Consider the following 13,425-nt stretch of genomic DNA (forward strand, 5'->3'; position numbering starts at 1 on the left):
CATGCTAAAATGCATCAAAATGATTTTTTTTATTTTTTTAAAAATTATTTTTGAGATCAGCATATCAAAACGATCCAAAACATATAAAAAAAATTAAATTTTAACAAAAAAATTTATATTTTTATGAAACACGATTTGTACTGTGTTTCCAAACAATACTAATTATATAAGGAAATGTAAAGCTTTTGTGTATCAATATAACGTAAAAGATTTTAGTAAATTTGTAAATTTATTATGGACTAAATTTAACTATTCCAATTAATTTAAACTAGCAATGATTCGACTGAAAATTTATTTACTATTGAGGACTTAATCAAGATAAAAAAAAAAACTGAAGATTTGCATGTGTTTGGCTGTGCAAACAAACAGGCCCTTAATTGATATTAACTTTACAGATGGGACTTGTTTTCTGGTTTGTCCAAAAAAAGAATGAAAGAGAAAGTGAAAGTAGGCGTAAGGAAAAGGAGGGAACTTGATGCATGGGCAATTGACAGACAACTGCCACCACAACACAACGGAACACTTGAAAAGGAAAGGAAAGGAAAGCAAGAAAGACACATTTTTTAATAGTTGAAGAAAGAAGCAAACAAAGAAAGAAGTTAATGTTTTTAGAGAGATAAAAGAGGTGAAGTGTCCATTGTAGCAGCAGCAGAGGATCTGGAGGCTCGACAGGACAAGATACAACCTTTTTTTGTATGTTTTGCTCCTTCGAGCTAAAAAGTTTTGGGTTTTGTTTTTTAGAGAGAAAGAGAGAGAGATTCATCATCGAGTTGCTTAAATGCTTGGACGATGCTTGGATTGATTTTCTTGTATGTTCAGGTGACTTTATGATTTCTTTTAGTGCTTGTTTCTCTCTCTGTGTGCTTGTGTAATTTGGTTATTTCCATTTTCTTTTGATTTTCCTCGCTCTTTTTTCTTTTGATGCTCTGAAAGATTACGGCTTTTTCTTTTTTACTGGCCTTTTGTGTTCAATTACCTCGATGATGATTTTGGAATTGAGTAGGTTCATTAACCTTTTGTGGGATAGCAAGAATTTTTTTTTTTCTATGTAATAATTCATGTTTAGTTTCAATTCATTGTGGTAAACCTAATGCATGATGTTTTGAAAGATTATGGCTTTTTCTTTTTTCTTTTCTTTTTCCTGGCATTTTGTGTCCATTCACCTTAATGATGATGGGGTCATTAACCTTTTCTGGGATAGCAAAAATGTTTTTTTCTATGTGATAATTTCTTGTTTAGTTTCAATTCATCGTGGTAAACCAATGGATGAATTTAGATGATTAATTTTAATATTGAGATAATATGAAATGCTTGAAGTGGAGGAATCTTGTGGTTCCATCATTTAAATATGATAAACTGCATCTTATTTTCAGAACCAAAATAGCAAATGGTGCTCCTTCGTCACTTATTAGATATTGAAGACAGTGAAAGGTACTAATCTTGTTACCAAATCTTCCATTTGTTGAACCATAACCTTCTTCTTCTTCCTTTTTTTTACAGCTAAGAATATCCTTTTGCACATACAAAAAATCATAATGTCACCCTCAATAATTATGATGATGATGAAAATTTCCTGACTTTTACTATCATGTCCCAGTATTGACAAGAAGGCCTTATCAAATGGAGAAGTCTATATTGGTATTTTCAAGGCAACACTTCCTCATGGCAAGGGTAAATATATATGGTGTGATGGAACAGTCTACAAGGGTGACTGGGAAGAAGGTAAAATGACCGGGAAAGGACAGATACTTTGGTCTTCAGGAGCAAAATATGAAGGTGATTTCTCTGGCGGTTACCTTCATGGAATCGGCACCTTGATAGGACATGATGGGTCCGAATACAGAGGGGCCTGGAGAATGAATGTACGGCATGGGCTTGGAAGGAAACAATATTCTAATTTAGATGTTTATGAGGGTTCTTGGAAGGAAGGGATGCGTGAAGGCTGTGGTAGGTACTCTTGGAATGGTGGAAATACATACATAGGGAATTGGAAAGGTGGAAAAATATGTGGCAGGGGGGTTATGAAATGGGAAAACGGTGATCTTTTTGATGGCTTTTGGATAAATGGCCTTAGACATGGATCTGGAGTTTATAGGTTTGCAGACGGGGGATACTACTTTGGAATGTGGAGTATGGGACTTAAGGATGGAAAAGGGACATTTTACCCAGCTGGAACCAAGCATCCATCTCTAAGGAGGTGGTGCAGCTCCTTAGGCTGTTATGAAAGTGGAAGAAATTTGTTGTCTCATAGTTCGTCTTTAAATTCAGAGAAAACCAGGGTTCTTATACCAAATGACATGCGCAGTCTATCTGAGAGAATGTCAATCAATGGAATCTTCAAAGATTCTGGCCGATTCTCACAAGGAACTGTCTCACTAGATGAAAATTCGAGCCGTTGTAGCCTTGGCAGTGAATTTATATGCCGTGAACCATCATGTATGTTGTCCCAAACCTCTGATGAGGGTCAAAGTGGTGTGCAGGATAACTGTACAGTAGTTTATGAGAGGGAATACATGCAGGGAGTTTTGAAAAACGAGAAAGTTAAAAATACTGAACCATCCCGCAAAACTAAACAGAGAAACAAATTTCACGTGAAAGAAACAAAAAGGAAGTCATATGTGGACATTTTCCAAGGCCATTGGAGCTATTATCTAATGCTTAGTTTGCAACTTGGCATAAGGTAAATGGATAGACATTGAAGTCTACCTTTCCTGCTTTATCTGTTTTTCCCCTTATTCTTGTTTGTTTCTGGTGTATGTTTTCTGCTTTCAAATTGTTCATCTTTTCTTTTCCAAATTAGTCCTTATGAAAGTGTTATTGGTGTTCACAAATCCATCATTTTTTGGTTACAATACCATCTTTAAGCCCTTTTGTCGAACTGGACTGGAACTGATTGTATCAACACTTTCATCAGAAATGTGCTGCTGCATGCGTGATAATGCTTATTGTATTGTACCTTATCTTTAGTCTCATATGTGCTACTGAAAACTAGCAAAATCTGATAGGCTATTGGGATTTGGAATATCTGAGCATTTGATCCCAACTGATCACACTACCCAAGCAAGGTTACAACCATATGGGTTTGTACCATATAAAACTCTTAGTATTAATTAAAAAATCCTTATACTTGTTAGCTTGTAGAAAATGTTGATTTGGCTGCCAATATCAAAACATGTTTGACAACATGTGGAGTTTTCTTTCTCTTTCTCTTTGTTTTGTTATGTTTTTTTTTATGTTTTTGAGATGGACCATATGTGAAGTTATTTTTGGTATGATCTCTTTGAGAGCATCTTCAACTATTAAAATCTAAGTTACTTGGTGTGTGCATGCATGCTATCATGTCTAAGGAGGAATCAGACATCTATTATTATTTCTTTTATTCCATCTTATGCTATAAGTTTGCACCCGTAGGAAGTTGATCATCCTAGTTTAAGCGGACCAAATTGGTATTTTAATAGTTCAGTTTTTCACCAGGTTAATAGCTCTTTCAGGCATGTGCAAGTTTATTTTATTTCATTGACATATTCTTGTACATTAGCACACTTGCAAAATATCTGATCTTAAGTTCACAGGTACACTGTTGGCAAGATTACACCAGTGCCTATGCGTGGAGTTCGAGATTCTGATTTTGGAGATCGAGCTAGAATAAGGATGTATTTCCCCAGAAAGGGTTCCCAGTTTACACCTCCACACTATTCTATTGATTTCTATTGGAAAGACTACTGCCCTATGGTCTTCAGGTATTTATTGTCAGATGTTTGCTTAACTCACGAAAAGAGACATTACAAGCAGCACACATCTTAAATATTTGAAAAATGAGAATAGTGCTGTAGATTTTTAATCTATCCCAAGTGACTTCCAGCTGTAAACTGGGGAGATTATGTGTTCTGTTTTTTCCCAGCTGAAATGATATCATATAACTGTCATTAACAACAAAAGTAGCTCTTAATGGAGCAGAAAGCTATGGCTGAGTTCAAATAGGTTGCTTCTCTGATTATTAGAAAGAAGTGGATGCTGTGATTTTTTTCTCATGGTCTTCTCTTTGCATTTTCAAGCAGATATATTATGTCAATGCCTGTAGGAACATAAAACCTAGGTCTTGTCAGGCCTCCTAGAATTTTGCTGGGAGTCACCTGCCATTAGGCCTTTGAGGCTATTGATCATATTTGATGAGTGTTGTGTTGTGTTTCGAATGAGAAGTGTGTAAATTTGGAGAGATCTTATAACTTTCAGCACTGTTCTATTCTCATAGGCAGGTGAATGCCCTTTTCAATGAAGCATAAGGCTTGAACAGGTTTCAGCTTGGATGTGTTGGTATTCACTGGTTGAGGATTTTTTGTTTTCCTTTTCTTTTTTTATTCTGATCACCCTATTAAACTAAACAAATATCGACTTTGCCACGGGTTGCCAAGATATTTATGACTATTTGTTGCTTATGGTGGATTGCTGGTCTCCAGGCATTCTAAAACCTAAAACAAGGACTTTTTTCCTATGTGACATTTATTTTAAGGGAGACTATAAGAGTTTGGGACTTCTAGCATGAAATTAACACTCCTATGTATCAGAAACTGTTATGCAAGGGAGTGGTTGCATGGAATGCAATAATTTCCTTGTTATTTCACTTTCCCGCTTACTTTACTCTCAAATGCGGACATCAACATTCGATCTTCTCTCAGTATGATTCTGTCTACTACTTATTGAAGCCTTTATGTCGAGAAGGTTTCTCTTCTTTTTGCTAATTGCAGTTTTTTCGATCATATTTTCTCTATGATTGTTATTGTAGCGCATGTTTAAACTTGTATGAGTAGGTATGTCAAGGTAAACTAAAATAACCGCCCAGAAGATTTCCATTTTAAACTTTTTATCAAACATGAAATTATAATCTTCACATATATATTAATGTAAGCTTGAATGTGAAGAAGAGAGCTTGATATTCAATACTTTTACATATGTTAGACATCTCAATTTTTGTGGGATTGTTATTTCAGGAATTTAAGGGAGATGTTTAAGCTCGATGCAGCTGAGTACATGATGTCCATCTGTGGTGATGATGGTCTAACGGAGCTTCCTTCCTCTGGAAAAAGCGGCAGTATCTTCTTTCTTTCACATGATGATAGATTTGTGATTAAGACATTAAAAAAGTTCGAACTCAAGGTTTGAATCCAGATAAACATTCATTCTGACTATAACCTGATTCTTAGCATACTCAAAATTCCCAGCGTTTCTTTGGCAACTTGTCTATTTAAATCTAAAATCCATGAAACTATACTGTTTCATGAAATGGCCTTAGGTATCTTATTGCTATTATTTTAGTAGGATTGAATATGTGTAAGCTTCTATTTTTGCTTCTTTTTTTTGTTTCCTTTTAAATTTTTTATTTCATAATGGATCTGTAGATCCTTTATAGTTGAGGTTTTAAATTGATTGTTCACATTGAAACCCACCTAGGAAATGGAGATGCCAAACAAATCCTATTTGATTCTGCGGCCACTTTCAAGCAATTGTCACTGGTATTTGCCGTGCCTTTGAAGGAAAATCCTCCTGCTAGATAGATGTCATAAATCATGCTTTAAAAGGGTTTAAAATATGGAATAAAGCATGAAATATCCAGTTAGATTTTGAGATTTTATTCACAATCATGCTTAAAGATTTTTCTTGCGTAGATGCCACTCATTTCAACATGATTCTTAAACTTATTTTTTTTTTAATATCTTTCTTGGGGTTGGAAGTTGAAATGTGGAGGTTGGCTAACGACTTTGTTTGATATTTACTTTGATGAAGTTTGGTTCTCGAGGTTTTTCCCTTTATAGTCTTTTTAAATTGGAATGAGAGGTCTTTGTGCAGATGGTGAAGAGAATGTTATGACCATCTTAGTTAGAAGTCCATTTGTCAAAGAAACCCAACTGCATGGAGTTGCTTGTAGTTATTGAGGGCCTGAAGAGGGTATCTTCTCTTTGTGGCAGCATAATAGAAGTAGAGAGGAAAATTAATGATGGCTCTGGAGATGCTTTCATGGTTTTGATTCATATATTAGTAGTACTGGATAATTCATATGGCTTTGATCCAATTAGATGTGAGGTTTTTCAGAGGATTAGGTGCACATGACTGTTGCTGCTTCTCACCACGTGCTTTCTTCTATTGGAGAGTAGAGTCCAGTTTCCTATTGAAGCTAAGAGTTTTTCACATGGATAAGCAACAAGTTCAAAATGGACTCCACTAGTAAATAAATGCATTTGTGCAACTAACAGCGATGTAAGCTAGAAAAGAAGATAGGAAAGCTTTGTTAGTATGTTTATGTTTTACTATCAATAGTTTCACCATTAGAGACTTATATATGGTTTTGTTTTCAGATGTTATGATTTAAGGGGAGAACAAAAGGGATACTGCGTGAAAAATCTTGAAAAACAATTATCTGAATAATTAATGATAAAGGGTCTTTGTCTAGTCGAGTTCATCATTGCAAGTGTTGCATTTGTATTGACCTAAAGTTTCATATGGTGCATTTATCACTGGGTTAGGTTTATGTGTGTGTTCTTTGATATTTTATTGAGTTATTTGCTATGGGTTAGTCTAGTGTGTGTTTCCAATGAGTTTCTTAAATTTATTTAAGGCAAAAGGTAGCAGATAATAAAAGCCTTGGGGCGTGTCTCTAATGGACAGTAATTTCCGCCTATCTGGATTGGAAGAACTTCCTCTTGCCCATAGGTGTCATAATATTAGGAGGCTTAGGTTGCCATGTGCTAGCAATATTAATTTTGCCTTAAAAATTTCTTGCAAACCCATATTCTTCTAAACAGAATTAAAGAAAAGAGAGCAAGATTTGTGCGGAAGAGAAGATAGTAAAAAATTAAAAAATTAAAATTCAAAGCACAATTAATATTGTCAACACATGGAAGAGTAATATCAAGACACCAATGGACATGAGAAAATTTCCTAACCGAATGTACTCTCTAGGTGTTTTTCTAAAATGGCAAATTGTAATTTTCTCTTAATCAACATAGCATTGTAAATGAGTGTATGTTCTTCTTCGTCTGTGCAGACCCTTCTTAAGATGCTTCCAAAATATTACATTCATGTAGGGAAGCATGAAAATACTCTCATCACAAAAATTTTTGGGGTCCACCGAATAACATTGAGAGGTGGGAAAAAGGTATCTGCAGCTTTCATACACCCATATATTACTTTCTTCCATTCATGTCACTTCCATTCATGTCACTTGTGTTTAGTGAGGATTTTGGGTTTCCTATTCTTTATAGGTACGCTTTGTAGTCATGGGAAATATGTTTTGCACAGAATTAAGAATTCATGGTCGCTATGACCTGAAGGGGTCAACTCAAGGGAGATACACAGATAAAGACAAGGTTGGAGAAAATACCACATTAAAAGATCTTGATCTAGCATACGAGTTTCATATGGATAAGTTGTTGCGCGAATCTCTTTTCAAGTAAGTTCTTTTGATTTTCTATTATCCATATGCAACCTGTAACAGTCTAATGGTATCACACCCAATGGTAGATATCAAAGGATCTAGTTTATGCTCTGTTGTATGCGTAGAATAAGATTACAATATCCTGCAGTGGCCGAGGTTTAGTAACTACTCAATTGATGAAGTTGTTTTGTTAATTAATCAGTGGCTTTTTGTTTACTAACACAACTGTCCATGACATCATTTGTATTCTTATCTCTACCTTTGGGTTAAGATGTTGCACCATGTGAACTCTTTGTTGTTAAATTTGCTTTCCTTTTCCATTGATTGTTCAATACAGTGCGCAATCATTTGCTTTTGCTTTTTTCTTGTCCTTTCACCTGCAGAACTAATTTTTTCTTTAAATTTTTTTCATAAAAAAGACAAAAACAAGTTACTGGAAAAATAAGACTGGGTAACGTAAAGAATGTTTGCGGGAAAAACAAACTTAAAATCTTCATTATTCTCCCCATCTTTCATGTGTAGATTTTGAAATATTTGAGCTGCATAATTCAAGGTCAGAAAGTGTTGTCGAATCTACACTATTTGGACATTAAACTCCATTACATTATGGCACACTTTTTTTATCAGACACAAAGATGTCCTTGTGTCTCCTAGTTAATGACATAATTGCTACAAATATCACTGGAAGTCATTGAAAAGCATTTCTTGCCTTCAAAGATAGATGTTCAGAGTCAAGCATCCACAGCACTGCTTTCTGTTCTTGCCTTTCTCGACATTGATTTGTTTACTGTAGGATTTTGTAGAGTACCCAGACAAAGCACCAAATATGGGAACAGCATGATCCCAACTGCAACCTAGGTGGAAGGATATTCCCCAACACAGTCTTTCTTTTTCACCGAGTCAATCGCTATATTTAGATTGAGATAAAAATGGAAGAAGTATGCTTCTTCATGTATTCATTTTTTGTGGCATTCTCATCATGAAGTTCGGTGATTATGTGTGAATATTAGTTCTCTTCAGAAAATGTTTGTTTGTACTACAGGTTGTATCTCTTTCAGAAAGAATCCATAAGAATATCATTCTTTAGTAGTTATTGATTGTCTGATCAAGTCTCCTACCTTCTAATTGTTCGTTGAAATATTTTCCTCCTGTGCAGGCAACTCTCTTTGGACTGCAGTTTTTTAGAATCTCAACAGATAATTGATTATAGTCTTCTATTGGGAATACATTTTAGAGCACCAGAACAGTTGAGAGCCATCTTAGAACCTCCTGCTACAATGCAAAATCATGCTACTTTGGCTACTTCTGATGGTAGGTATCCTCCCAGCACAAACATCTTTTTTTAGTTAGGTACCTAACTGAATTTTACGTTCTAATCACCTCTTGATTTTTTCAGTAGTTTCTAATGGTTCATTTAAGAGTTAAATTGTGCAGTGAGTATCAGATCTCCTTTGCTAGATGTATTTCTGAATTCACGATAACTTTAACTGTACAGTTTCACCATAATAAAGTAAAAAACGGAGTCATCTGCAGCATATGTTGTGGAAAGTATTGGGAGACTCCAACAAAGTTTATGCAAGATGGTTTAGGGATCTGCAATATCTAGAAAGTGAGGATGAGAAAAATGATCTTGACATGAATTCTTAAGTTTATGGTTTGGTTCTTACACTGAAACTCATTCAGAGAGGAGTGGATATTGCTAAAGTTTTGAGGTTATACTTTTCGAGGGGTGACATGGCTCAAAACTTGCTGGGTTATATTTTGCAGTTAAGCTGCTTTGATTAGTGGTGGCAAAAATGCTTCCAGTAAATCAAGCTGATGGCAGTTAGTTTGGAAAAGCAAGCATGAGTGTTCAGACTGGGATAATAGGTCCGTAAGTGAGAAATTTCACAAGGGTTACCCTGGTTAGCCAGGCCTTCATCCTCTTGTTGACTCCTCTACATGGATTGGAAAGTGAACTTTTAGCGGTGTCTTTAGGGATGGTGAATTTGGGTATGCCTTTTAAAAATGCTCTATTAGATAAATATATCAGTTCCAGTTAAACAATTCATGTAGTCTTGGTGTGTATCCTTTATATCATTTTAAATTAGATTAGGGCTAGGGCTATGTGGTAGTTTCAAGATTTGAAATCAATTAACAACAATTTCATACCAACATCACTGTGGCAACAAACTATGCATATTCTAGTTAGGAGGAATGTCACCTATCTTCTTTCTTACAGTGTCTGCGCATGTGGTCATGTTTATTCAGTATATGGCACCTCATTTTTGCATCCACCAGGTATAAACTCACAAGGGCCGCTCGTGATTCCTCCGAAAGGCCTTCTCCTAGTAACCCATGAACCTAGCTCAGTGAGCACTACACCAGGATCTCACATCAGAGGAGATACATTGAAAGCAAATTCTGTTGGTGAGAAGGAGGTGGATCTCTTGCTGCCTGGCACTGGAAGGTACCTTTTCTTATTCCAACTTTTTAATGCCACTAGAAGGAGGTTTTCTGATGCTAAGGGTGACAATTGCTAATACCACCTGGCCGAACATGCCTGGTATTATGAAGGGGATCCTATTCAATATCCATATAGAATCTAATATAACCAGCACCAACATAAGCAAAATCCTCTGAGAATTTCCCAAACATATTTGGCTGGGAAATCCCAGTGTTAGATATTATCACACCATATATAAATAATTAACTTGAAAATTAAGCTGAAATTTGAAGTCATTTTCAGCAAAAGAATGAGGTTGGACTGATGATTTATGCTCATAGAACATATTTTTGTTGAGCATCCCCCCTTTTTTTTTCTATCAGTTCATGCCAAACAGTATTTGAATACTCTGATTCTGAAGTTAGACTGCTGATATTTGGTTTCACCATTTAACTCTGCATATGGTTCTTCCTTCCTCCCTTTCTCAAACCCACATTCTTCATCTGACTTATTTCATTTTTTTCTTAAACCTTGACCAGTTTGGCTTGTCTTTCAAATCACCGGTATCAACTTTCTTTGATATGGTCCCCATGAAAATTTCAGCTGTGCTTAGTTTATGACGTTTCCAGATGCTGTGAGTTGCTACATTCACTTACATATCAAACAGTAGTTAAGGTAATTGTTGATCAACTGCCATATGATTAGGTTGCGGGTGCAGCTCGGAGTGAACATGCCAGCGCAGGCTAGCCACAAGCTTATGCAGGACGAGGTTGATTCTGCAGAGATTGAACTTTTCGAGGTTTATGATGTTGTTCTCTACATGGGCGTAATTGATATACTACAGGAATACAAAGTGAAAAAGAAAGTTGAGCATGCATGCAAATCATTAAAATTTGACCCTCAGTCGATTTCTATTGTTGAGCCCAAATTGTACGCAAAACGTTTTATCAATTTCTTGCACAAAGTTTTCCCTCAGCAACCATGAAATTGCCAAGAGCTTGGTCTTGCATTCCTCCTGTTTATTAATTACCATAGATGTTCTGGCAAAGGTTTCCCTTTCCTATTTTATTTATTTACTCTTTTTTATGCACTTATTTCGGTCAATGCTTGCTTCATTGCAGAAATCATATTATTTGTGAAGTTATGCAGGTAGGAGCGCACAGAATTAAGCTAGAATTTCTTGTTCCTTTTGTTCACTGCTTCTACCACTGGCAGCATATCTGTTTCTTTGTTTTTCACAAATAAATTGTTCGTTTGGCATCTGTGCAATCATTATTTTTTATCTGTGAAAAAAAAATTAATATCAATTTCTTTATCACACAATAAAGGAAAATCCAAAGAATTTCATGTTGGTAATTTGTTTTCATTTCTTTCCTGTAACACAAACACTCGGACTAATGCAATTGAAGATGTAGAATTTCATGTTTCATGCAGACCACTGGTTAAGATATCTCCCGGTCATTTTCTTTGACTTCCATGGACCAGGCTGCACAGAGCTGGAATCTCTCAATTAGATGGCATTAAGTTACAATTTGGCCTCGTGGATACGGTACAACTTCTCTGATTCATTAAGCAACACATATATGCCTAATAGACTAACATTTTCTATCTCCAGATCAAATATAACAACGTATATGCAATCAATAAAGCAATCCTGAAAAAACTTGCATGAATATGCCAAAAGTTCAAATGATAAGTTTAGAGTGCTGAAACTTAGGAATGGTAATAGAAACTTGATGATAGACAGAGCCAAGATGCATGATAGTCGATATACCTCTCCTCCTCCTCCTCCTCCTCCTCCTCTGTTCTCATTTTTTCACTAAGAATTTTGCACTCCACTAACCCAAGACTTGGACTAGAAGGCTTACGAGTAGGAGACACTGAGGAACTCCTAATTCTTTGCCTCTTATAACACCTTGGAGTTGAAGAGAATGACTTTTACGACGTCTTGGAGTTAGAGAACGGCTCGTGTGCCAGCGAGGAGAAATGGAGCGACTTCTCTGTATGATACAGAAACATGATTAGTGAGCAAAAATCGCAGAATGCTCGTCGCTAATGTGCAAAGCGGTCATGGGTCCCTTCCGCCATCTAGGACAATAGACATAGAAGCATGTACAGTTACCTCTTACACCATGGTGTGCTCCATCTTTTATCACATGAAGAAGCTACTATCACAACCGAGCAATGAAAAAGGACACCCATCAGCACTCATCACCTGCTCACTTCCCACCCAATACAACGGGAAGAAACTAGGTTTTTGTAACTTTATTATAGATCACGTGAATCCTATGGCGCGCCCTAACAGCCATCCATATGATTTTACTCAAATATTTGAGATCTCTCCCGGAAGAAGGATGAGTGTGGTAGAATATTAAAAACACTAATGTAAAGTTAAAAATTTAAAAACAAGAAGAATATTGAAAGAAAGATATTTTTTTATTAAGTGTTTTTCTCTAAGTTTTCTAAGTTATTCTCTTTCTTTTGTGTTGTTTCATAATGTTGAATTACAAGCCTTTTATAGGTATAAAGTCTTAGACAATTAAGGAGTTAAAATAATACAAGGAAATCCTAATTTTAACATGAATTGTATTCTGCCGACTAAACCGGTCGACCAATTCAACTTATTCCAGCAGGTAGCCTAGTTCTCAATTGGTAGATCGGTTACTCTGTTTTTCACAACCCAAATCTGGTTTACTTTCAACACCTCTCCTTAAACTTGATTTATTCATAACTCCTAACACATTTCTCATCTTGATAAAAAACATCATGTTTGCGTGGTTTTGTGAATGTATTCACAACTTGGTCTTGTGTCTTCACATACTTGACTTTAATTTTCTTGTTTGCAATGCAATCTCGTAGGTAGTGAAATCTTGTGTCAATATGCTTACTTCTATTATGAAATACAAGATTCTTTGCTAATGCAATGACTGATGAGTTGTCCATATAAATTTCAGCAAGCTTCACTTGTGGCATTCACAATTCCTTTAATAATCTCTTTAGTCATATGGAATGACAAACATATGATGTAATAACTACATATTTAACTTCACATGTTGATAAAGTGACTATATATTGCTTCTTTGAACTCCATGTGAATGTTGTCTTCTATGTAGAAAACAAAACTCGTAGTGTTATTTCTATCATTCATATCTCCAGCCTAATCACTATCACTATAACCCACAAGTTCAAAGCTATTAGAATATCCATAGAACAAGCCAAAATGAACAGTACCTTTGATATGTTGAAGAATTCGCTTCAATGTTTTGATGTGTCATGATTAGTGTCCCCGTAAATTTATTCACAAGTTCTACTCCAAAAAGAATATTTAGACGAGTGCATATCAAATATCTTAAACTCCCAACTAAGCTCTTAAATGTTGTAGAGTTTATCTTTTCTCCTTCAGCATTCTTTGACATCTTTACTCCACACTCAACCAGAGTATTTACTCTTGCACAATCCTCTATCATGAACTTTTTGAGAACATCCTTTACAAACTTCTCTTGATTCATAAAGATTCTATCTTCTTTTTGTTTAAACTCAATCCCTAACTAGTAGGACATGAGATCAATAT

General features: G+C 35.6%; 1 protein-coding gene across 3 annotated transcripts; it reads left to right on the forward strand.

Moving 5' to 3' along the window:
- Positions 1 to 471: 471 nt before the first annotated feature.
- Positions 472 to 10,998, forward strand: LOC18096626 (phosphatidylinositol 4-phosphate 5-kinase 7-like). 3 transcript variants are annotated; one of them, XM_052451036.1, is made up of 10 exons: positions 472 to 809; positions 1,374 to 1,431; positions 1,598 to 2,680; positions 3,573 to 3,740; positions 4,989 to 5,154; positions 7,040 to 7,150; positions 7,257 to 7,444; positions 8,586 to 8,740; positions 9,710 to 9,878; positions 10,560 to 10,998. In XM_052451036.1, the coding sequence occupies exons 2-10, from the start codon at positions 1,388 to 1,390 to the stop codon at positions 10,837 to 10,839; spliced, it is 2,364 nt and encodes a 787-aa protein (XP_052306996.1). In that variant the 5' UTR covers positions 472 to 809; positions 1,374 to 1,387; the 3' UTR covers positions 10,840 to 10,998. The 3 variants fall into 3 exon arrangements, with proteins under 3 accessions (XP_052306996.1, XP_052306997.1, XP_052306998.1); XM_052451037.1 differs by lacking the exons at positions 472 to 809; positions 10,560 to 10,998 and adding an exon at positions 10,394 to 10,499 and having other exon boundaries at positions 1,276 to 1,431; XM_052451038.1 differs by lacking the exons at positions 472 to 809; positions 9,710 to 9,878; positions 10,560 to 10,998 and adding an exon at positions 8,925 to 9,483 and having other exon boundaries at positions 1,276 to 1,431.
- Positions 10,999 to 13,425: the final 2,427 nt, after the last annotated feature.

Source organism: Populus trichocarpa, chromosome 3 (genome assembly GCF_000002775.5).
Source record: "Populus trichocarpa isolate Nisqually-1 chromosome 3, P.trichocarpa_v4.1, whole genome shotgun sequence".
Taxonomy (NCBI): Eukaryota; Viridiplantae; Streptophyta; class Magnoliopsida; order Malpighiales; family Salicaceae; genus Populus; species Populus trichocarpa.

Bases quoted from the DNA above. Each gene is read 5' to 3' on its own strand.
- LOC18096626 (XM_052451036.1), top strand. From the start codon at position 1,388: ATGGTGCTCCTTCGTCACTTATTAGATATTGAAGACAGTGAAAG. The intron at 7,151-7,256 runs GTATCTGCAGCT...TATTCTTTATAG, and splicing joins CATTGAGAGGTGGGAAAAAG to GTACGCTTTGTAGTCATGGG. The intron at 7,445-8,585 runs GTAAGTTCTTTT...CCTCCTGTGCAG, and splicing joins TTGCGCGAATCTCTTTTCAA to GCAACTCTCTTTGGACTGCA.